Source organism: Plectropomus leopardus, chromosome 3, assembly GCF_026936395.1.
Source record: "Plectropomus leopardus strain MGB_pleo_1.0 chromosome 3, ASM2693639v1, whole genome shotgun sequence".
In the NCBI taxonomy this organism is placed as follows: domain Eukaryota; kingdom Metazoa; phylum Chordata; class Actinopteri; order Perciformes; family Serranidae; genus Plectropomus; species Plectropomus leopardus.
Genome location: NC_142178.1, coordinates 9,257,800 through 9,284,276, shown reverse-complemented (window position 1 = coordinate 9,284,276; position 26,477 = coordinate 9,257,800). Strand labels below are relative to the sequence as shown.

General features: G+C 40.0%; 1 protein-coding gene and 1 long non-coding RNA gene across 2 annotated transcripts in view; one reads left to right on the top strand and one right to left on the bottom strand.

Moving 5' to 3' along the window:
- Nucleotides 1-26,477, top strand: part of LOC148189902 (uncharacterized) — a 75,199-nt gene that overhangs the window by 30,978 nt on the left and 17,744 nt on the right. The window contains exon 2 of the long non-coding RNA XR_015776128.1: nt 15,440-15,541. This is a non-coding gene — a long non-coding RNA (uncharacterized LOC148189902). The remainder of the gene's footprint in view (nt 1-15,439; nt 15,542-26,477) is intronic.
- On the bottom strand, nt 128-4,226 carry fdx2 (ferredoxin 2). Its single transcript, XM_042485558.2, has 5 exons — nt 4,015-4,226; nt 3,608-3,662; nt 2,342-2,448; nt 1,531-1,618; nt 128-1,423 (listed from the first exon to the last, which is right to left on the bottom strand). Exons 1-5 carry the CDS (start codon nt 4,196-4,198, stop codon nt 1,267-1,269), a joined length of 591 nt encoding a protein of 196 aa, XP_042341492.1. The 5' UTR covers nt 4,199-4,226; the 3' UTR covers nt 128-1,266.

Below are 26,477 nucleotides of genomic sequence, written 5' to 3'. Positions count from 1 at the left end.
CAACGATACTAACAAGTGCAATAAACTAGCACTGATTTTCGGTTTGAAGAAATATAAATTTCATGTTTGTCCTCTTTGAGTTCTAGTAGTGGTGTTTTATGTTGCTGAATAACAATGGCAGTATTAATACATTTTTTAAAACTGATTTTATTGCACAACTTTAAATATTTGAAATATTGAGACATGGTATACACAACTGACTTCACATTTGTGCGTAAGGACAAGTACAGTAGACTTAAGTAAAGGGTAGATGTGGTAAACTTATTCCATGGTAACATGAAGCCCAGCAGCTTCAAAACTTCTCCACCTCTGTTCTGCTCCGGCTCAAAGCACACCTGAACCACATACACTAATCAAACCTTAATCACTGGCAGAAGGTGCTTTAAAATGTTATTTTCCATTTGACACTTGAAACACAATTCACCTGAATGTTTTACAATGTTTATAGTGAATAAGATGTAAGTTTCAACAGTGCAAAATCTGATTTACTTTGAGAGCTCACCCTTTCAGCTTCAGGCAACTTTCGTCTCTTAAAAAACACTTCATTAGAATATATGGCTTCTTCTTCTCCTGTGCCTGGCTTCAGCACCATGCAGAGGACCACATTTTTGAGGTGTATGACGTGTATGACATGAGGCGAACTATAGTCAGTGGCTACTACTTGATAAGCAATCACAACACCTACAAATGAACTTGGTGCATAAAAATGCTATGCATATGCTGCTGTAAATGCTATGCAAACAATATTTCATTAGTGATGATGGACCGGCAGAAATGACTAAGAACATAATTTTATGATACTTGTGCGTATATGAGCTGTAACAAGGAATGTTCCAAAAAAAACAGCACAAAGATGAACTTAATTAAAACCTGCTGTGCACTGTGTAACACAAACACAAATCGTCTTGAATTGTCTATTTTAACGAAGAACAGTTTGTGAGATTGAATGGCATCTTGATGCTGGCCTGAGAGCTCTCCACATATATAAATACATAGTCAGTTAAATCTTCAGGTTTTTTCTGGAAGTAACCATTATTTTCAGTTATAGTGTCTGACTCTGCCTGGTGTCATCTGCAGGCCTGTCCTGTCATTGGTTAACTATGGAATTTGTCAGCTGGCAAGAAGCCTTTAGGAGTTGCTACGGACTTTACTATCCTAGCCGTGCATCTCTTTGTGGTCGACCCCTCTTTCAACCAGCACACATGGAGTCTCGCTTGTAGCGCCACCCTTTCATTTTCCTCCATCTCTCATCATCTCCTCCTCTTCTCAGTGAGGTTTGGGCACATGGCCGTCCACGTAAAAGTTCCTGGTGACTTTGGGCAAAGTGAGCTCCATGCCCTCCAGCTCTGGAGTGAGAATGATCTGGCATCCCAGCCGAGAGTTCTCCTGAAGCATGGGCGCCATGTCCAGCATGTCATCCTCCCTAGAGTGCCAAAATGTCAGTTAACATTTATAGTGATCTCCCTTTCACCTCATCACGCACATTTCAAATGTCGTGGTTAAGAGAGATATCATATAGAGTGGACCTACCTCTCAAGAGGTTCTGGCAGTTTGTCAAAATGGTCCTCACTCACATAGACCTGACATGTCGAGCAGGCCAGTGATGCCTCACAGGCTCCTAAATGAAAGGGAACACAAATACTAAGTAATATTTCTTAAAATCACACTTCATTTAAATATTCAAAGGTCCAGCATGTAGGATTTAGGGGGATATTTTGGCAGAAATGGAATATTATGTAATATGTACGTTTTCTTTAAACACCTGAAAATAAGCATCATTGTGTTTTTATTTCCATAGAATGATCCATTTATATCTACATAGAAAGCGGATCCAAATAATGGCTCTGGATAGAGACATTTCATTTCTCGCATTGGCCACCATAGTTAGCAGCCCTTTAATTATGACAGTGAGAAAAACACTGATCTTTTTTAACATAAAACTGCTTTATTCAGTGTTTTGGTTGGTTTAAAATACCAAGCCTATCTATGGATATTTCTGCTCCCAGTAAAGGCTCCTGAATCTTAAGTTATCAGAGAAAAAAGGTGAGCACATATTAGAAGGTGCTGTGGGTGAATGGCCCCTCTCCCAATATGCCAAACAGCATCAGTAAAAAAAAAAAAAAAAAAAAAAGATTTGTAAAGAGTAAACTGCCTTCTGAAGTGTTTTTGCTAGTTCAAGAGGAGAGACCTCTGCAGATAATTTGGCTCCTGATAAAAAAACCTCCTGAGAGATCTTTCAGCGTGTTGCAATGTACAATCCCCACCACTAGCTGCCACTAAATCCCCTTAAATCATACACACTGGACCGTTAAAACAACGCTTTAACTGAGTAAACACTCACCCTCTAGATCAATTCCATGCTTGTGAGCCAGATAAAGGACATTATCTCCCACTTTGGCCTTGACTGGGATCCTCTGGCCAGACCGATCTATATACACCACGTTCACCCTAAACAGCAGTGAGGTAAAAAAATAGTTTAGCTTTGGTAACAATGCTACATTAAAACTCATATTACAAGTTTTTGAAAAGTTTTATTGACTCTTCTGCCTTTTTAATGCTTAAAGTTATAGATGGTACAAAAACAAAATGTTTGATACTCAGTAAAGTGCTTGTTACTGGCCAGTATTATTACAACTTTTGATATCATGTGTACATTGTTACTAGTATTCTGTGAATGGTAATTGGACTGCACCATATGGTTTACCCTTTAACAGGAAAAGTCATGACTTTCATTCAGAGTTCAGTGTCACTGCTGAAGGACACTTTGTGATGTGGACAGGAGGAGCTGGTAAATAGAACTGTAACTTGTGTAAGTTATGAATGACCTGTTTTACCTCCTGATCCACAGCAGTCGCAGAACTTTGAACTAAAAATGTAACTAAAAGAAATTAATGTTGTACGACAATTAGTATTAATGTGTAGCGTGTACCTTCAAATGAATAATTTCTTCAGAAAATGTGTCTCTCAAATAGGGACACACAAATATTTGCACGTCATCAGTATCAGCACATGTTTACTTTAAAATGAAATATCGGAATGGGCCAACATGCAGATTTCTGCCGATATCACAAACCTATATATTTTTTTAAAATCTCCTTACGAAGTGAACATGTGCAAAACAAGTTTAAGTATTTTTCTTATATTGCAAAAGGACTGAATTTGACATACACTGAAAAGCATTGCAATTCATGTCTCCATGCTGGTGGGCCATCGTGATAAGAGTATGCACAATAACAGTGTTAAATCTACCACAAAAGAGACTTAATGATCACTAAAAGTAAGTGGGGAAAAGTGGATATTTCGAGGAAAAAAAATCCAATATCGTTTATGCCTACCCTCAAATGCTGCGTGTGTGTAGTTTGTGGGCTGCTGGGCACGAGCTCAGTCTGTGTTTAGGATGTGTTTAGTAAGCTTAGCATGACTCAGCAACGATTTGAACTACGATTTGAAGAATATATGAAGCCTCCACTGACTAAAACTTTGCAGTTCAATGTTTGATCGTAGTTATCGTGTACTTGGTATTTAAAAGTAAAATGCGTGCGTGCATTGATTAATACCAACTGAGGACACCGTGGCACTTCACAATAAAAGCCTGTCTTAAACTTACACATCCTCCTCTGGGTCTTCTGCAGTGGAGCTCCCCTCCTCGCTGTGGTGAAGACCTTTTAAAAAAGAAGCAAAAACATCGGCACCGTGAGTGTTTCTGCTGCCAGTGGTAATCTCAGCTCCCTCGGACAGTACCGGATGTGAACTATTTTTGACTTGTTGCGTGAAGTTTCACAACCACATCGAGAAATGCTGATGTAAAGTTACACAAGTGTTATTGAGCGGACTTTCGACGCTAATAACGCCGGATATCCTTCGACCTCCTGCTAGCCAAACTTGATAGAACAGACAGCTGCTTAAACTCCGGTATGACACAAATTATCTCTCGGTCAGACTTATCGTAAACAAACAGTCCCAAGGGAAGCTGCAGCCTCTGACTGAGGCTAAAGGTGTTAGCAAACTACTCACCTTTACTCGTCTGCAGGTGTCGATTTATGGTCCGGAAGCTATCAAAGGAGCCGCTCCTCTGTAAATTACCCACACTGCTCACACAGCTCTTCAGCCTGAAGAGGGGACATGTGCTACAGTCCGGTATAACTCGAGAAAGTCTCAAAGTCAGACCCATGCTCGACCGGACTGCAGCAGCCGCCATGATTCTGTTTTTGTCACATGACCGAAGGCGGCCAATGGGAAAAGAGCGCTGGCGGAGTGACGTCTCTGCTGTCACGCACAGCTCAGACAGCAGAGGGCGCTGCTGCATCACACACGTAGACTGCACAACGATTGTTTTATGTATGTGGTAGACTGGCAGGGGTTGCAAAAGTACTCATATACTTGAGTGAAAGTGGCAATAACACGGTATAAATAATACAAGTCATTCAGTCAAAAAATGTATTTAAATACAGAAGTAACAGCAGCAAAATGCACTGAAAGTAATAAAAGTGAGTACTCCTCGTGCAGAATGAGCCGTTAGAGTTGGTGTATATTATAATGTCATAATTGTTGCTGTTTTGCCTGTGATGGGGCTGTACTGATTTCTTCTTTATTCTTTTCTCTTTCTCAAGATGATTCTAGTTATGAGTAAGGATGACATTGCATGCTTTTTTGTATTCATCTATGTCGGACTACAATAATTTAATATAATCTGAATTCTGCTTCTGCTGGAGCATTTTATTACTATTGTTGTTTTTTCTTATTTTACATTAGTGTACTACATTGGGTGCTATGTCTTTCACTCCACTTGCAGCTCTGACCAGGATAAGGCTGTTAAAATTTTGCATATGGTTAAGGGAGCAGGTCTGCCCATAGTTTAATAAAAATCAAAACATTTTCTCAAAGTCTCATTCAGTGTTAAACTCCATACTTGCCAAAATCACACAACAGTAAATACATGTTCTGCCATGTCTATGTGTGCTGTAGACAAAACCAGATAAGAAATGTGATGCAGGCTGGCAGCAGAAAACTGTTATGTATGACTGAGACCACTGGTGTGTGAAGACAGAGGAGTGATGTTATGACTAGAGGCAGGTGAAGCACTCAGGCGCTCTGTTTTCTCTCTTTCTGTACCTCTCTGCCCTTGACATCCACTTGGAGAGAAAGGAAGTTATCCTAAAGAAAAAGAAAAAAAGCAGCTATTAAATATAGAATCCCTTTACAGAGTAGTAAAACTCCCACAGTGGAGCATTGTGTTGATATTTGGGATGTGATTTATAGGGTTTAGTGAGCAATAATATAATACTGTAGCACCGTAATTTTTGTTTCTCTTCTTATCTTTTTTTTTAGTGTCTCATGATGATTTGTCCTTTGGGGACAAGCTACTCTTAAAGTGGGTTTTTAAGATATATACTAACCCACCCACCCCTACCATCTGGATCTGGCTGCAGAGGTTTTTTTCCATGGCCATAAAAAGGAAATGGGGCACTCGCATGTCTAGTTTTTTATTTTATAGGGAGTGCTGGGAGTTAACTTGCTGGCATATAGATTATTACACTTTATATACTCTAAATCAACATAATGAAACACTATTACACTTTCATGTACGCGCACACACACACACACACACACACACACACACACACACACACACTAGCACACACACACACATACACACACTAGCACACACACACCTGCACAGGATTAGTGTCCAGGGACAGTTTACCTGAAGTCTGTAAATTTTGAGCACTTAGTATATCATTGGGCCCTGTAGTCCTTGGATCCTGCAGGTGTGTGTGTGTGTGTTTGCAGGGGTGTGGTGGGTGGAGACTGTTACACGCTTGACTTGGATATGAAGTGGCCCCTAGCTGTACCTTCAGATTACACTCCCCTTGCTCCCTAAAGCTTGTGCAGTACAATAACTCATACACCTCCGCATACACACTCATACCTCCTTGAGCCACTCACACTGACAGACATTTTCTTCAGACAGAAAAACACAGACACAGTAAAACACACTCTTCTTACAAATGTCGCTCCCCCAGGGGCCAGCAGCAACAACACGTGAGGACATTTCAGCAGTGATATAGCGATCTATCTGAATCTCCCCTGAGTACACCATGTGTATGTGCAGTTATTTTTCCAAGGACATAAACAGCATGGAAAATATAACATTTCCCAGCAGTCCTTTGGGTGCCATATGTTCACTTTCATCAGCATTCACATTATTGTTTTTACTTATTAAACTTTCCCTACCTTGCCAGTTACAACAGAATTGAGCCATGTCACTGTCACACTGGATGACATCTTATTTATTTATTGTACGATGAACATGGGCACTGTAGTCCTGGGTCAAACCAAAAACACACAATCCTGCTTTTGCAAGACTGAATCCACAGCTGAAAAGTAACTTTTACGCAAAACTGCAGTGCAACACAGTTTGAGGACATTACTTAGCATTCTCTTTAAACTTTAAATATATATACAGGACCTGTTTTAAGCACTATCTAACACTGTCGCCTCTCAGCAAGAAAGTTCCGGGTTTGAATCTGTGGTGGGTGGGCCCTTCTGTGCGGAGTTTGCATGTTCTTCCCGTGTCAGTTTTGGTTTTCTCCAGCTTCTCTGACTGCCTCCCACACTCCAAAGACACGCAGGTTAATAGGTGTCTCTAAACTGGCTGTAGGTGTGAATGTGAGCATGAGTGCTTCTCTATCTCTATGTCAGCCCTGTGATAGTCTGCCGACCTGTCCAGGGTGTATCCTGCTTCTTCTCTCAGTTACTTTCAGTAACCAAGTGACAATGTAGTACAAATGATATTGCTAGCAACTGACAACATATGCACAAGAAAAGTGATCAGAATAGGCTAAAAACATGTAAGCTAGCTGAAGTTACATTTTTGTCTTGTGCAGCATCTTTGCGGTTTTGTGTGCAGTCATTGAATGACAGCTTTGCATATCTCTGACCTATTCTCGTCCTGGTGAACAATGAATGTTTTGGGTCTTAGTGAGCAGTTGCCCTCTTTGACATCCCATATGTAGCTGCACGCAGACTAGGTTGATGAGACCCTTAGGTGTGTTTGGATTCAGTGCCTTGGAGTACTTGACTCTCTCAAATTCTTTCTGCAGATTTTTGTTTTACTACTCCAACGAAAACTCTGTTGCCAGGGATAAACTCTGGATCTTTCAACAGACACCCGGATAGGCTGATAGGAGGATCATTGATGAATTGTTTTAAAATCAATGGCCAGATTGTTCTCTGAATACCTGAACTGAAAACGGTGTATTGACCATGTATGGTCCCAGCTCTTTTTTTTTTGTCCCAGCTCCTCAATTTCTCTCTTGTCAATTTCAGCGTGTCTTCTTTCTCTTGTTATCATCCTCCTCAATCCTGTCCATCCAACCACTTATCAACACTCAAAATTCACAACAAAATCTGACATTGTGAAACACCAGTTGATTTGCGCAACATACTATTGTAATGTGTCACAGCTGTGAGTTAATAGAGTATTTTACAATGGCTTTGAATGCAGCTCAGCCAATCATAATTAAGGACTGGAACTATCTGTTTAATAAACTAAGTTTTACATCTTCAGTAGGAAAACGGATGTTGAGGCCACAGTCTTGAGAGATGAACTAATTCATATTGGTGTTTTTCATGCTTTTCATCAGGTTTATTGAGATTAAGAAACATGTAGAATAATGCCAACCTTAATCTTTGATTTGATTCTTTTCCCGGTGTTTGAAACAGTTTCTGACGCCAAAACGTTTGTATAATTTGTAGAAGTTGATGTATTTGTTTGAAGTCAAAACATGAAAATGTTAAAAGTTGGGGCTGCAAAGTTTTTCCAGGTGTGTAAAAGTATGTGTGTGTGTGTGTGTGTGTGTGTGTGTGTGTGTGTGTGTGTGTGTCTGATTGCAAAAGTCAGCATGCACATTTTAGTTCCCCTATTCAGTGTTGATTCTGGCTGTAATGTAAGTACATCATCAGTTATGATGATCTATAATGAGCCGCTGGGTTGAATGACAGCAGCTGTTTCATTTGATTTCTCTTGTTTTACTGCCCTCTTTTGGGAACAGTTTGCTCAGAGTTAGCTGGATGTCAGATGGGTGTTTTTTAAGGCAGTGCAGAGTTTGAATATTTCATGGACCGACATAAAGCTGCTTTGAACGATGCAGCCCAGTGCCAGCGTTCGCTAGCATTTACAGCCCAAACTTTCCTTTTGCCTTTGTGCCCAGCTTAATGAGACCAAAAGCTTTCTTAAAATGTTAAAACAACATTTTGAGTTAATTTCAGAGCACTGCTTTACTTTACAGCAGCACATCCCGCTGAGTTTAACCATTAAAGAATGTATGGACAACATGTGTGAACTACTTACAACTATTTCCATTTAATTTTATCATATCATCCTCATCTCAATGTTTAAAACCACACAGTGTGTGTGTGTGTGTGTGTGTGTGTGTGTGTGTGTGTGTGTGTTTATATACATGTGCGTACCTGTCGTAGTGCAGATAAGCAGTGTTGTGCAATCCGTTTGATGACTCTTTTCTCTCAGATGACTCACACAAGCTTTGGAGAGAAACTAATTAGAAACAGGTATAAAAAAAATAAAAAAAAGGTGCCCCTATGCCCTCTCATGCTTCATCGGTGTGGGAATGTTTGTTTCTCAGCCAGACAAAAGGGAAACTTACCATCAATGTGAGTAAACACAGCAGCCTGGGAGCTGGCATTATTACAGCGTCTTAGTCAAACTCTTCTGATGTTTATGCGTCTGGGACACTGTCTCTATTGTGTGTCACACATGTAAATGCATGAAGGTTTTAGGAGTCTGCCCGGAGCTCAAGGTTGTGTTGCCTTGTTCGTAACTAATGACCTTTTTCACACACTGCACTAAAGAAACTGCACAGCGGACAGCGCTGGTAGTGTTTGTTTTAGCATGGGTCTGGATGTGGTTTAGTGGTTTCAGTCTGTGGTCTGAGCGACAACAGTCTGGCCTGTGACAGACAGCGCTGACCGCTGATTGTTGACCTTTGACACCAGATAAAGTAAAGCTGCAGGGAGAGGTCAAAGACTTGAGAGGTCACTGAGGTGCAACAGATCATGTCAACAAATCCAAACATGCCACGGAAGTCATAGGTCCATTCCAATTATGTTTTTTGTTGCTAGATTTGGAAAAAAAATTGTGAAATGTGAATAAGATTTTGGCATTCTTACATAAACATAAAATGGCCATTTGACGAGGGATTCACATTATGAGTATTGGTCAGATGTTCACACATTTAAAGGATAAGGGTAGTGACAATCTATATTTTTTTTTATTGTCAACAAATTCCATAAAAAGACCAAAACCTATAAAGCCAAAGTCGGTCTTCCTTACTCAGTGGCACTCAGCCCTGAGTCTGTTTGTTCCTACTGAAAGACAGGTCACTGATATATTCTTTTATTTCTTAAAAACATTGAATTATTTGCCAAAACAGGCTGAAATTGCAGCTTTTAGCAAATCTAATAGAGTTAACTGTGCTCTTTTTGACTATTTTGTTGGCGGATTATTACATATCAGTGCTCAAGAACTAAATGGAAAAACCTTGAGCAAGGCCGCAACTAATTATTTTTTCATTGTCGAAAAAATCTGTTGATTTTTTTTTTTTGTCAATTTGTTGTTTGGTCTATAAAATTGTTAAAAAACATTGATCAGTCTTTCCCAAAGCAGAAGATGATGTCTTCAAATGTCTTGTTCTGTCCACAGCCCAAAGATATTCAGTTTACTGTCATAGATGAGTAAAGACATGAGAAAATATTCACATTCAAGAACTGCTGGAGACAGAAAATTTGGACTTCTTTCTCCAAAATCATATGATTATTGATAACCAAATTAGTTGGCAATTAATTAGCTGACAACACATTGATTAATCATTGCAGCTCCACTTGTGAGAGATTGTGAGATTGTCCTGCCAGTATTAGGGGACTAGTTTCAACAGTACAGGACGTGAATATGGAGTGACTCAAGAATTAACTACAGCGTCTGTGTTTATGGTAATGGTGGAGCATGTCACTCTTTGCAAAGGTGTGACTCACTGATGTGTTTTTAATAGTTTTTGCACATCAATGGAGATCTGTGGCACAGAGGAATAAGCTGCATCAGGCTTTGGCTTCTCAGGCAGTTCTTGTTTGTACAAAAAATTCATTGTTGGTTTTTGTTTTTTTTAATTGAATTGAATTTGTTGATTAAAAGTAAAATATCCCCATGATAACTCCTTAAAAGAAGAGGACTTACTTTTTTAATCCCTGAGGGGAAGTAAAAAAAAAAAAGTGTCTGTTGTTAGTAAATGTTACATACACAGGCCGGAAATACAAACACATGCACAAACAAGACCTATATGACGGAAGCCATAAGTGGCCATACATTCATACTTTTTCCCCCTCTGTTTTCCCGAGACAGTGGGATAATTTTTTTAGAGATCTTGTGATAACATATTTAATGTGATAGGGCTGAGATTTCCATCACACTGGACACGTTATGCCTGCTGACTGATGGATGTCCTGGACACTAATGCAGAAAACCTGTTTGTTTTGTGCTTTATGCTTTCTTTTCTAAAATGTTTTTTTAATGAATGAATGAGTGAATGTCACAACAGGATTGTTAATGTTACAACAGCTGTCTGTTGAGCTACCTTGATAGCTCGGGACCTCAGATATGTATCAGTCTGCTCTGCTCACTCAGTTAGTCCCCCCCAGAACTCAAATAATTATGTTATTATCTCTGGAAAATACACTTTTGTTATTAAGAGATCTTGGTAAAATTCTCCCGTTATCTTAGAAAGCAGAAGGAAAAAAAAAGTATGAATGTATGGCTGCTTAGGGCTTCTGTACTATACACATGCATTTAATGGAGAGACGTCAGAGCAAGGGGGCACCTCGGCAGTGCCCAGAAGGCAAACTGGTCCATATAGAGACTTGAAACAGCAACCCTCCAGTCCCCAAGCCAAGTCCCTATTACCTGTGCTACTGCCCAGAACTGTCTCATCAGTGTCTGTCCTCACAGTGTATCATGTCCCTTTCCCTCTCCATCTTTATCCAAGCCTTCCAACTGAACACAACAGACTAACCTGTCAATCACACCGTGGTTACCAGAGAAACGTCTGCATTCCTGCGACGTGGAACTTCATACTGTGAGCCAACTGCAGGCCTTCGCTGTTGTCATGGCAGCAGCATGATTGATAGGCTCCTTGGGGAAGGAGAGCCATTTCAATCTTCCTCTCTCTGTTGACAGCAGGTAAAGATGACTTTCACTGGGGCCAGGAATGTGTGTGTGTGTGTGTGTGTGTGGGGGGGGGGGGGGGGGGGGGGGGGGGTGGGGGGGGGCGTGTGGGTGTGTCTGCCTGTGTAAATGCATATTTATGTGTCTGCATGCATTTCATATCCACGACCAAATGAAAATGACTGACTTCCTGTGTGTGTGTGTGTGTGTGTGTGTGTGTGTGTGTGTGTGTGTGTGTTTTCATGGAGTTCTGTGTGCTGTTATTGAATAATAGCTGTAACAGTGACTGTAATTGACCCTCCGTGATCCAGACCTGGCCTCTGTGAGGCATTTAGTCTAAAACAGAGTACAATGTCTCTCTGGGGACTGAGAGGTGTTAACTCCATGACAAACTGGACTCTGTTTCTCTCTACATGATCCCAGTGCAACTTTTCATTGCAGCTGTAAATCCTCTGTTCAATTTTATGGTTTTATGGGTCATTTTAATTTAATTAAAATAATTAAATTTGGGCCCACATTGGTGTCTACATATACATTACACCACTCGGTCCTACCTAAAGTTGAGTACTAACGAAGCTAAAGCAACACAAACAGATTCTGGTTCTTGCTTGCTTAAGTGAGCCTCTATGTTTCCAAAGAGTTTAATATGCATCTGTCTGGTCTCATGTGTCCATGTCAAATATTCCTTCTCTTTTTGTTGAGTTTCAATTCTTCAATGTGCAATATATGACATTCATAGTCTGTGCAAAAGTAGTGCACTAAAATTTGTGCATGTGCCACATAATCATGAACCAGTAATGTGTGTATACCCCCTTGTATTTGTGAAGGTTTGGATCACGTGACTAAAAAAGAAAGTCGTACGAACTTTGAGTAATTTTAGGATATGTTGTCACCATGTTTCCTTGTCTGAACCTAACCTTGTAACATTACGTATAGGCCGACTTAACTTTATTTTAAGTAAATAACATCCTTTCTGGGTCACTAAGATATCATACAAACCGCTGTGTGAGGATACGTTGCAAGCAAACATGGAGGTGGCTGAACCGAAATGGCAGCTAGCAGTACTAGCCACACTATCTGCGCTTACAGTATTAACAGTGGCAACAGTGCTGACAGAGCTAACTGTGTTAAACTTGGAAGGAAATGGAGGGTCCACGGTGGAGTTTCGCAACAACGTCACCCCACCACCTTGAGTCAGAACGGCGTTACCAGAGGTAGCAGCATGGGTACCAAAAAAAGACCAGAGAAGCTCAAATCACAACACATGCAAAGGTAGTGTGGCCTCATTCTCCACACAGGACACAATTACTCCTCCATATCTCATGGCAATAGTAGTTTGCTGCTATATTAATGTTTTGCATGTTGCATAAAGAACATTTAAACACAAACAACTGTCTTTACTTACTTCTTGCACTCTGTACAAGAATTACATTTTCTGCTTTAGGCTCCAAAAAGGGCAGACAGGGTAAGAAAAGATTAAATAAAACAGTTTACTGGAGAAATGTATCGCCTAACAGGATGATAAGGTTACTCTGTTTCTACGGCGTGCTTTGCTTTCCTGCCTTTAAAGCATGTACAACACTGCATCAACATAATAATGAAACTCTCAGGAAAACCAAAATACATTCCATGTATGGCATTAGGGTGTACATGCTCTCTGACCGTCTGATTATTATTTCAATTTGTTAACTACATTTGTGGTCTTATCTTCTTCTTGCCTCTGCAATTTCTAGGAAAAGCGTCACTTTGGTTTCAGACACGTCAAGACTCAGTACATCATTTCTGCTTGTCCTGGCCAACCTCATTTCTGTCTCTCTCTTTCATCCGGCACGTTCTCCCTTTCCACTCCCGTCTCACAAATGAACCCCCATCCCTCATGCACTCCCTGACCAAAACAAAACACAAGCACAACTTATTCTTTTTTATGTCTCCAGGATAGCCAGTCTAAATAGTGTTATCAGTGCTGCTTGCAGACTGAAATGGCCCAAAACAGCATGAGAAACAAAACCCATTTTGTGTGTGGTTCAAATGTTGTTTTACTGTTGCATAACTTGACAGCAGCCAACATGTAGACCTACATAACACTGCATTCTCTCCCCCAAAAGACAATGCATTTACATGATATATTTAAAATCCACTGTGAATTATTTAGAGGTTAAAACAACCATAATGGTGATTAAATGTGGTCATTTATAAGCTTTTGAAAGAGCCACTCTTATATTTATTGATGTATGGTAAATGGTTTATTTTGTTATCCAAAGGGTGTGATGTGGTATGTGGATCTCATGGTGTGTGTGTGTGTGTGTGTGTGTGTATTGTAAATGTTGGGGTTGCTGTCTCCTGCCTGAGTACTGTTATCATCTGAAGCTCGGGGCTTTATCGTTGCACAGCAGAGAAGATAAGGAAAAACTCAGAGCGTGGTATAAGCTAGTCTTGAATGTGTCTCTGTCCACAGTACACACGTGACTTGTTCACAATGGCACACACATATGCGTATATTTTGACAAATTCATTACTGTCTCGTGTATTTTATGTATCTTAAAGGGTTTATTTTATCCTGAAATTTAGAGCATATGAGTTGTCTGGACACAGTTCCCAACATGGAAGTAGCTGAGCTGGCTAGCAGCTACCTCCACAAACAGCGATGTTGACAGGGCTAATAGTGTTAACTAGGGGGGTTCTGCGGGTTGGTACTACACATCTGTGATGATGATGTCCCAATATTAGCAGTGACTAAACAAACCACAGAGATGCTCAGGTCACAACATACACAGAGGCAGCGTGACTTTATTCTCTGCTCAGGATGCCATTACTCCTCCATATCGTTACTTAGCAAATACTGGTTTGCTGCTTTGTTAATGCTTTGCACATCTCATACAGAACCTTTAATTCTATGAGCAGTTTTTCTAAAGGTAGCAATTTTGTTCTGTGCACTTTGGCACCCATCGAAGGCCACTGAGTGCAACAACGCTGTTGTAAAACACATTGAACTGTTACGCCTCCCCTTCATAGACTACATCATTGGTCGACAAATTGAGGGATGTGGAGCAGGCAAACATGTTGTGAGAGGCCAAAGAACCATGTAGACTTACATGGTATAGTAATATTACTGGATTTTGCATAAATATGACTCTGCTAGTGTCTACAGCCCATTGTTGCAAACTGTTTGCATGTGGAGTATGTGTGTATTCAAGTAAACTGTTGCCATGACAGCTATAGGCTATGGCTAAATGGCTACATTGGAGAGGGTGATTTATTACAAGCTCCCTGAGACGTGTTTGTAAGGTTGCAAACTTATAAGACTTACTTGGAGATCAACAAGGACAGGGACAACTTTTTTGGCAAAAGATGGATTCATTTATTCATTCGTATGCAAGCCTTAGATATAAAGTAGTGTCATAAAGCCGTGTGCACTTCTTGCGAAAGAACCGCAACCTGCTGGCTCAGTCACAAAGTGCTGAAAGCAGGCAACTGGGGCGCTCTGTGGGAGTGGGATAGAGGCCATTCTTCCTGTAAAAAGTTAGTGTACTATTAGATAAACTTCAAAACTGCTATTTTAAGGTTACAAAGCTGCATAATGTTGTTTTAAAGGGCTTATTATTAAAAAGACTATAGCTTTCCTCTTGAAAACTGTGGCTAACTTTTCATGAATTATCCAAAATCAAGGGGCACTGGAAAGGTTTATTGCTGTTGAAATTTTAAAATGAGCAAACACCACAAATGAAATGAAATTAAATGCATATCCATGTTTTGGGTTGAAAGCAGAAAACACAGAGGCAGATCTGAAAAGCTGGTCAAATTATTTCAAACCTATGCCACTAATACCAACAGAGGTAAGTGAGAAAATAGGATTTGAAATGTGGGTGAAAGGACCCTATATGAGGTTATGTGAAATCTCAAGTTAAATCCTTTCTGACAGCTGAATGTTGGGAAATTCCTGTATATGAGCTTGCCACGTGTGTCGCTTAGCACCTAATTCCCATATTGTGCAGTATGCAGGTCATCTTTGGTTCTGAATGGGTTTCTTTTTCTGGATTTACATTGTTTAGATGAGGTGAATTCATCTTAAAGCTCCATTATGTTGGATTTAAGATAAGATGATTTAGGGTGATATATAGTCATAAATGGAATATAACATTCATTACTATGTTTTCATTAGTTTACAATCACCTGAAACTAAGAATCATTGTGTTTTTGTTTCCTTAGATTGAGCCATTATATGTACATACGGAGCAGGCCCACTTCCATGGAGTCCACCATGTTGTTTCTACAGAAGCCCAGAATGGACAAACCAAACACTGGCTCTCGGTAAGGCTATTCACATTTTCACGTTTTTCCGTCAGCCACCATAGTTCTCCTACATATTTGGAACAATAGAGAATTTTCAGTTGGTTGCAATGTGCAACCTTACTGCTAGATGCCACTAAAGTCTACACCCTAGACCTTTAAATACTGTGCTTCAAAGGCTAATTCTTTTCTTATCGACAGACTAATAAGGTGTTTTCTTTACCTTGACATGTTTCAACTGCATTCTTCCTGCAGTCTTCCTCAGAAGAGTCACGTGATGCTATTGCGTGGCCTGTCAGCTGTTTTACACATTTTTGGTCGTCCTGTCAGGTTTGACAGGATGGCCTCGCCCCCTGTTGTTCGACAGTTTCTTGAGGACGGTATCCCAAGTGTGGGACATGTATGCCCCCTTGTCCCGGTTTACTGACTTTGGAGGGGTCAGTAGCCAGATCTCAGTGGCCTCCCTGATCCAATGACTTGGCCTTTTCCCAGTCCATGATGTGGTTTTAGGTTCTCCTGTTCTGCCTTTTCATTTATTGCTCGTGTCCACCTTCCAGATGTTTCTTTCTCACTACCACCTTACTTGTTACTTCATAAGAAAAGAAAATGCCTAATAAGTTCCAGTGGAGACTAAATGAACCTTTTTGGACTATTATTGCTTCAAAGTCTAAAACATCTGCTGTGAACCAATCCAAATTGGAGAATCCCAAAATGTGTGAAATATTTTAAAGTTCTGCATACAAAATGAATTTATTTTGCAGTCTTGAGGCAAAATCTGTGCCAGCAGAGCTTTGACGAGCTGCAGGAGGAGACTTTGGTCCTCTGCACTTTAGATTTAATCTATGTTGGTCTTAGCTCTGATGTCGGTGTTTGTACCGAGAGCTCGTGAGACATGTGAGAAGATTAGCCTCTCTGAGCTGTAAGAGAGCAGTGATGATTTAAGATTTAAGCAACGCTTAAGCAAATTTCAACAAAGCCTTCATTCTTTTTTAACTTCTCGGGGGTTTGTGCAGCCAGCCGGAGGAGGATTACGTCCGGACAGATTTACGAGGAGATGGATCGGAGAGCGTACAGGAGAAGAAGAGAAAAGGCCCAACTGGGTCAAATTAAAATCAGGAAAAGTCATCTAGTTCAAATTGGCACCAAACTGTCATTATATTGTGCTTTTTCATACCAGACATGTCCAATGAAAGAGATATTATATTACATGAGGTATGATCCAAACAACAGCCGAGGATTTATTACAGTTAAGACAATAATTTGTTAAGAAAATTATCATTACACGGCCTATCATTTTGAAAAGAATGTGCTCGCTGTGTAGAAATGATTAATGGTCTGCATGATTTTCAATATAGTAATTATGGACATACATACATTTGCTGTCCTCCAGCTTTTCACTTACTTGTGCTCCCTTTTTCTATGATGCAGTTCTTTTAACAGATTCCTTTACATCACTTTATCTGCTACCAGTGGTCATGTTGCACCCCTTTCTCTTTCTCACACACACACACACACACACACACACACACACACACACACATTTATGCATGAGGGCAGGGAGGCAATGATAAAGGCTTGGCAGGTGGCAGTTGAACGGTCATGTGTGGTTCTTCCTGGAAGAGGGGGCAGCTGTGAGTGTTGTCGCCTCAGCAGGGATGGTGTAATCTGCACTGGGCATCATAGCAGCTCCTGTCACCGCACAGTGTGACTTATTACTCTGGGGTTTCCTGCTGACACGGTCACAGACACACACATAAGGGCATGCAGACACACTTGCTGTCAAACCTATGATGCATACATACACAAAAGCACAAAAACTAAAACTCTTGCCTTTAATTACCTTATAGTGGAGTGGATTCCAGAGGTGTGGACTTGCATGACTTGGACTTCAGACTTGAGCCACAAATATGATGACTTTAGACTTGAACTGGCAAAATCATATTATTTTTAAATCGACTTGGACTGAAAAGACTCGTGACTTCACTTGGACTTGATCCTTTTGACTTAAAAATACTTAATGCTATCCTGTAAGCCCAAAGAATTAAAAAAATGTTATTTAAAAAGTGTGCAACAAATCAATTAATATCCCCTCATTTTCGAATCAGCCAATATTAACACTATTCATTCCCAGCAAGTCGACAGTTAATTCCCAGATCCACTCTGTTTGAACAAATCCCACAGCATCCAATCAAATAGATCAAGAGAACCACAAAGAACTTATGTTACTGAGCAACATTTGGACAAAAATTCCACCAAAGATATTCTTGTTTGTGTACAAAAACTACCTGGTAGTTCACAAAAAACGAATTGCAGTATGAAAAACGTGTGGGTCGAAAATTACAGAGGGAACCGCAACTTTGTTCAACATTTGATGTTGCACAAAGAACGGTGAGATTAACATAATATGCAAGCTAATCTTGCTGCTATGAGATAATTGTGATACTAATGTTTCTTTTATTATGAAAGTGCAAAGGAAGCACAGTTTTTCTTTGAAGTTAAGTCACTAGCTTTAACAAAAAAATACACATTTTAGACCGTCATTGTAATTTTTATAGTTTGTATTAGATTATTCTGTTGTTAAAATTGCAATACATGTATTGCAGGGGACATAATGAATTTTTAGGATTTAAAACTTAAAGTTTATTAGTTGGGCTCGACTCAGGACTTGTCAAGTCTTGATTTGGGACTTGAGTGTGAAGACTTGAGACTTACTTGTGACTTGCAAAACAATGACTTGGTCCCACATCTGGTGAATTCACAGACATACAGCTACTGTCTTTGGGGTCTCCCCTCATAATATGAGTGATGCCAAAACCAGACATTGCAGCAGGTGACGTGGTATGAACAGGTGTGTCAGAAGCTACTGTGTATGTCTATCACTGTAACTGCGAGCCGGCGCACAAAGCAGGTTTAGTCATACGCATTCCAAGACATGACCGCACACACCCACGCAGCACACATCTAAACAAGAGGGCAGATGCAGACAGACCTCTGCAAACAAACCACTGCCACACACACATACTGTATGTTCGCAAAGTCCTTTAATTATCCTGATACACTTACATCATCTCTTCAGGTTATAAGGCAGCACCTGGTAACATTACTTCATACAGATTAAAATAAATCGGCACATACAGGCACGCAACCAAGCAGTCTGACTCTTAGTCAAGTCCTGACAATTTATTTATAGATCACATTAAAAAAAGTGCAGAGAATACTGAAAAAAAACCCATGAATAAAAACTGTAAAAATGAATATAAATATTAAATTAGAGACCTTTAATGTTGTAAACACACACAAACACAAAGATGGAATTCACCAAATAAAAAAAAATGGAGAAGACAGTGCAATGATTGTATCCTTACTGGAAGTTTAGCCACAGAGAGTGTCTGCCAAATCTCTGGTTGCACAGTCATTTGACCAGAATCCATTCAGTAATTGGTTTTTAATTAAAGTTGCTGCAATAGATGGGGCTTTCTTATAGTCAGGGCCGTATGATGAAAGCGGAGATACAATACACATTCCACTGACAAGAAGATATACAATTTAGACAAGTCTAATAGTAACCCACCAGCATGTGGAAATTCCCTCCATGGAAAGAATTCATTACAAATTACTCTTTCACTTTCCTCGAGGCATTTCCTCTCCTAACGCACCGTGCTAGGGTTTCTCCGAGTTACAGGTTTATGGAGCCGCGTAATTTATGAAAAGGTTATCGGACATGTCTGAAACATAAGCTTCATTCAGTCATTTACCCCTCTGTTTATGTTTCACTATCTCTTTATTCAGCTGATGATTTCCCTTTTTTTCCACATATCCAATCATTTCTCTATCCCTTATTTCCCCCATTAAACATTTCCATTTTCTTCACCTCATTTCTAATTTTGCTTACATGATAATGAAATGGGCGAGTAGTGATTGTTGCAGGATTTGTAACATTGGTCAGTGGAGCAACTATGTGGCTAGTTAACGTAAAGGGAAACTCTTTGTGTTAAAAGGATTAATGGGAACAGCAGCTTTTGAAATTGGTCCAGTATTGAGAGAGACCACTCCAGCCACAATGGTGAAACAGGCTGCAATGTAATCTTTTTTCATCCTCTTTCTAAGTTTTAGCAACTTCAGTAAACAAGTTGCAAACTGGGCAGTCATGTTTGTACTTTCTTAAACATATTAACGAAACAGAACTCCTATCATCAGCATTGGCTAAATCCTCTTTGTCATGATCAAGTTAAGTCAGACTGTCTTGGTTTTCTGAAGCTGCCAACGTTTAGACAGAACAAGGTAGTTTCATTTTTTCATTTCCTTTTTAAGTTGCAACAATTTCACAAAATTAAGTAAATATAGCTAAATTTTGACTAAGCCTAACACTTTAATCTAAAGTAAAAATAAATAAGATTTATAGTAATATTTACTTTTCCTTTTTTTAAGGCAATCAGATTCCAAGATTGTTTTAAGCAAGATCAACCTGTCAGATTTTACAGGCAATTCAGTGCTATCAATATATGTCACTGAAAGTGTTTGTTTTTGCCGCTGATAGGATCAGATTGTTCAGAAGTTTCCCAGACAGAAATAAAACATTTTCTTGACCTTTCGCTTTGACTGGTTTGTATGGAAGTGTGTTTAAACAAGTTTTGCTCAAGTAAAGACTCTTTCTGAAATGTTGTGAGAGGTCACGTGTTGCAAGAAGATAATGGTAAAAACTTCCGTGTGAGTTGGAGAGAGGAGTGCCAGAACAGTTTGTTGTATTGGAGCTTAGCATTATCTATAGGCTTTTCAATGTCATGCCTGATTATTTAGCTGATTTCACCTATATGACATAGTCTGAGTTTTAAGAATGATACTTCTCGACAGAGACTTGGTTAGACACAATAACAAACAGACCGGATCAGCATCATTTGTCATTTAGACACAAAAACATGGGAAAATAGGGTCCAGTGCGCAGTCTTTTCAGCTAGCTACATTGACAAATGCATGCAGCACATGCATTCTCACATAACTGTGGGCATTCTAACAGACTGGGAATGGGACAGATTTTTTACGGCGTTTGACCAGTTCATAGTTATTGTATATTCACAGTGTTAAGTATCTGGATTGTTGCATTTTTTTAAAGGAAAATTTACTCTACATAACTATGACTTACTTTTGTATTGAGTCATGATAGAGTTATTTCTAAAATATTTCTCATGTCATTTATATAAAAAAACATGACCGTGTGTTTTGTATGCTGGGATATATGAAGTTATTGTGAAGACAGTCATATTAGCTGTGACTTGATACTGAGATATTATAAAAGGTGTGAAGGTATGCAAAACTTGACAAATTTAATTATCCCCACAGTATTGCACCAAATAAAGAAGAAAGGTACGCAAAAACTGCTGCCAATTATTCATTAGTAAGTCACGGTCAAACTCAAAGCGCCTCCTATATGAGAGGACACTATGTACTGTGCTACATGGCTGATGGGTAACTAGGAGACTCTGTCTTGCCTCCATGGCCGAGGTTGATGCTAACCAGCTTCCCTTTACTCAACTGCAACGCGAGCTGGGGAACTTTACCTGGATCTTGCGGTGCTGCAGTGTTTATTTATGGACAGACTAAAACCAACACTGTTCATTTGCTACAACTTGACAGCTTTACTGCTATTTTTCTCTCTGCTATGATTGCCAACACCTGTCTGCTCTCAGTCCAGCCGCCATGTCTCCCTCTTGACCGCACACTTGTTATACACACACCGTGCATTGAGGCTAGCGGGGTAATAGTGAGGAAAGACGATATAGCGTCTTCATGTTCTGCACTTTTGTTTAGTTTGATGTCTCATCTCTCAACCTCTGTATATGAAAACAAATAGCTGAAGTTTTTGTATCCTCATGCATTTTTAAGTGGGTATATGGAAATCATGGAGCTTTATTTGTGGGCATAAAGTGTAGATCACGTAGACTGCACTACTGAATGCAAGTAGTGTTATTCAGCTTTATATTGCAGTGGTGGGGTCATTATATGGATTCAGTAGCAAAAGTATTGTAGCTCACCAGTTAATGCTAGCAAAGTTAGCTTGCTGGTGAAACTTACATGCCTTTTGTCCTCATTGTACATTTGGACTACAAGGTGTGAGCACGTTTTTTTTAACCAACATTATTATTTAATGATGTAGTCAGTTATATTTTTGACTTGTTGTTTGATCACTTTTCACGACAACTTCTAAGGTGCTCCCTACAGGCCAAGTTCACTCTTGGTGTAAATTTGATTTTGTTTCACACTACAGATTTTGAGGTGTTAGAGCTACTGACAGAGTGTTGAAAGTAGAGACATTTGTTCCAGCAGCATGCCGTCTTGGATCATATTTCCTGGTTGTTGGCACTTTGCCACCTTAAACTCTCCTGTCTGACCTTTCCTGTGTTGCAAAAGCCAGAAGTCGGTGGCATGCAAAGGCGATGTCAGTCCAACTCATCCAGCTCCGTACCAAAAGACACAAGCAGATGTTTCTTTGAAAGCTGCATTTTTCATGAAGCTTTTTCGCTGATGTAAGTTTTTCCCCTTCTCACAGAAAATGAATAGTTTGTGCCTTTTGGTTTGGGTTGCCTCTATCCCAAGAGGTCAGCTGTGCCATCTGTGTACAATATGAGGACGTGCTTGACGAGCAGCCGCAATACCAGGCATGCAAGAAGGCGGATGAAAAACATGATGTGTCCTTTTAGCAGGTTCATTCTGCAAGCTTGTACAACAGCTACAATAAAAAAGTCCTTGTGTGAGAACCGGAGTTGAAATTCTTCTGTTAACTCTTCTTAATGATTCATATGAAACCGCGCAACAGGAGGATATGCCAGTTACGCATGCTGAACTCCCTCATGACTCTATGACTCCCACCGTGCCAATAATTACTCTTGTTCTCTTCCCAACTCCCATTTCCACCATGTGTTTCATGTTGCTATGTTAAAAGGCCTTCAGTGGAAAGCCCCATGTAAGGAGCAGGAGTCACCGTAAACAGCTTGTGTTCAAACACTAGTATCTCTTTCTGTTCGGTTCTTTCTTCTTTTCCTCATTTGATGAATGGATGGCTTTGCCCATCTCCCCGAGACCCTTTAGTCCCGTATAAAACAGATACCATCTACAACTCCATACGCTGGAGAACATCATCCATCATTGTTATCAACAAAGGCTCATTCAGACCTCCTTCATCGATATCTACAGGGGTCCATCTTTCCTCCCACACTCACACACTGCTCGTAAAATGTGTGTGTGTGTGTCCCCTCCACACTCATCTATCCCTGCTGCTGATCTTCATGTCGAAGTCAAACACAGACTTGGAAGCAGATGAATCCTCTGGATCATTGACGCCACTTTTATGAAATCTAGTTGGATAATTAAAGGAAATGGAGAGTTTAGAATATTAATGTGTGATTGCGAGGGTCTGTTTTTTTTGTGTGTGTGTTCAGTTCAGCGGGTTCTGCCTGTGTGAGGTAAATCACTCCGTTCCTGGGTAGAAAGCCTGCTGGGCCGCACCCACAAACCACACTCCCTTCTGGCTGGCTCACACTTTCACCGGGGTACAGGCCCGTTGAAGTCCATACATCTTTGGCTTCCTGTGTTTTTTTTTCTCCTCAAACTAACCTTCCTTCATTGTTTCTCCCGGACATGTGCTTTGGCAAGCCCCCCCGCTTTAAAAACGTGAACGCCTAGTCCCGAGAAAGGGAGTGAAGGGAGTGAAGGAAGGAAAGAGAGTGGAGGGAGAGGGGGAGCAGTGAGAGAGAGAGAAAAACTGAGCGAGGGAGAAAGAAATAGAGAGTGGGCCTCAATTTTTGTGACGCCTCGCGCTCGCCAACCCCAAAACCCACAAAGAATGAGATTGGAGGAGGAAGGGAGGACGGGATGGAGAGGAGGCGGGAGGGAGTAGAGGGGCTTATGAAAACGGCCGTGGATGAAGGCAATGTTTAATAAGGAGAGAGCCTTGGGTTTCTGCGGTGGCTGGTAATGGCTCCAGTTGTCTAGGAGGAGGACTCAACAACACAGATTGTTTATTCAGAATAGTGGGGCTAGTTTTACAGTTTGCACCGTGAGCATCTATGATGACAGCATGGATTGGCTCAGCAGTCACTTGAATTTTTCCTTGTCTTACAGTGCATGCCCACTACAGTCGACCATTTTGCCTTAATTCGCATCTGCCCTACCCCACTGGTCCTATCCCTCTTCTCTACCAGCTCAACTCAAGAGTAACAGAACCAAACTGTTTTCTGTCATTTTTTACACGTGAATAATGGTATTGTAACTATGATGTTCACTGAAAAACAGTTTGTTTTTTTTTTTAGATGGATAGATTATCAACCATGATACATGTATCATAAGTTTTTTATATACTTGCTTTTATGTGATGTCCTCTTTTTATTTGCTTTTATTCATTCTACCTATATCTATCTAGGTCATATCTACTTCTTTTTTGTGGTTTAATTGCTTTTTTTGGTTTCGGTCTATTCATTTATATTATTTTATATTGACGTTTTGCATCCTGCATCTTGCGTTATTTGTCCTCTTCTGTTTCTGCTTTGTTTGTTACAGCACTTTGTAAACTGTTTTTAAAGGTGCGTCATAAGTAAAGTTATTATTATTATTTTACAGAGCTGTTGTTGGAGCTGCTGCTTTAGTGTCTGTATTGATGTAAGCATAGTTTGAATTTTCCAAATTCCTATGCTCTCCCATCCAGTTTGGCCCGCATTGTAGGTATCCCAGCATGCTTTGTACACCGAGTCAGTCCAATACAAAATAAATGGTAGCAAATTTCTGGTTGCTTGTGGTTGTGTATAGTGCGCATGAACCATTATAGCAACAGTCAGTAATCCAAAGCCAAATTCAGAGAGGTCTGGACCTGCGTTGGATGGAGACAACAGAAAGAATTAGAGATGTGGTTTCACCAGAGGAAGGTACATCAAAATCGGGGTGCTAGAAGCTTGGTAAAGCAATGAGTATCTGCAGGGTTGGTAAACTTCTGCTGGAAAAAATGTTAGCACTTGTTGGTCAAAACTTGAGTTCAATAGCTCAGTAGCTCTAGTTACTGTCACCTAATGACAGCAAGCTAGCTAGAGCTCACTGTAGAAATTCAGCTAGCTCACTTGCTAATTCGACAGCAACTTCGCATAGTTAATTCAAACGCCTTATTGATGCTATTGATTCTTGTTCCATAGCCACAGACGCAATTTGCACTCTTTCGGGGAGCTATTTTTATAACAACACATATAATGAATGAATGAACTATGGACAATTTCTGCAGAATCAGGTCCAGATATTTTTCTCTTTCATACATGTAGCCCACACCAGGAGGTTATCTGTCAGAAACACTTGAACCTACTGAAAATACTCTGTTGAGTTTAGGTGAGAGGTGGTACCTGGGTAGAGCATGCAGAAGGCAGGACATGATGGCAGGACACCACAGCCATGTAGCTGGTTTGTAATTTTGTCATTATGAACAGAGTCTTTTGCCGTTCCTTAAATTTATCTGACAATTTTGGCGCCTGCCCTTGCCGACATAAGTTAATGAATCTCATCACCTCTACAATTTGACATTATTGCTGTCTTTGTGTGCATGAACCCTCCTCTTCACCCATAGATTTTTTTAGATTTCACGCAGAAACATTGTCCACATACCAACTGGCTCATGGTGAATTCTCAGCCCAAATACTTGCTCTATTCACACATGGGCTCAATTGGACATTACACAGACTTTGAAATAGGGGGCTGGCAGGGTAAAGTCTGTTCAGTGTCCAATCCATCTGATTTGAACTTTTGCAATCTCACTCACAGCTCCTTTGGGTAATGTCTAACTTCAGGTTTGCAGTATGTGAAAGGGGATTAAGAAACCAACAAGATAACTTTTTGTACTCTTTATTTTCTTCGAAGTAAATTAAGTCCTTGTGTTTGGATAGAAAGGCCCCTGCTTCCCTTAGCTTGCAGGCATTTGTTAATCCAATCTGACACTCTGCACTTAAATGAGAGTTCTGTTGTTTTAAGAAAGAGTGTTTTATTTCCATAGGATTAATGAACGGTTAAGTTTCCCTCTCCGATCCCAGTAGCTTACAATAGACACCTCTGTGTTCTTTAACATAACTGCTATGATCTTATTTGATGCCATGGGGTTGGTTCATCAATGAGCCTGTAAGACTCACCATTAGAGAAAGTAGCTGGGACTTTTATCAGGATTATTGTTGGATTTTGAGGCTTTTGCATGTTTGCTTTCTATGGTAATTCTTACAGTATTACATTTTCATTAGATTTTTTTTTCTTTTGTTGGTGAAGCCCCACCTTAAAGTTGAAACTGTGCTTATAACTTAACAATCATGCCTTTTGATGGGGAGGGTCAGCGCTAGATGGTTGAAAAATGAGCAAATTCAAATCTAAGTTCAAGTGAAAACAATGCAAATATATGATGACAAATCCATTGATCATGGCAATTCCATCAAAATGAACTAATTCTGCCATGAAATGTATCAGTTTTTACTTCTGGTGTGACTGGACCAGTTGAAGCTTAGCAGTAACTGACAGCATATCTTTATCCTGGCAGTCATGTGTAGGTTTTATTGTTTTCATCCAGCAACAAACCTACATGCAGCTACCAGAAAGTAATCCTCCCAGACGGATCAGCAAGGAAACACAAAGAGGGAATTAAAAGTGCTGCAACTTTATACCCACTTGATTTGCATCACTCACACTGCTGAAGTGCATATTAGCTTGAGCTGAACATTTCTAACAGTTGAGTTGCTTTAGGAAGGTATTGCTTCACCAGGAAGAATTATCACAGCAACCAATAACTCTTTCGATAACTTACAGTAAATTTGAAATAGTAGTATTGGATTAAGAGATGCTTGAAAAATAAGAACTTTTTCTGTTTCATTGAGTTTATGGTAATGTTTCACATCAAATGTCTGCATTACTTTCCAATCAACAGTGAAACTAGGCCATTGAAAACATTTTC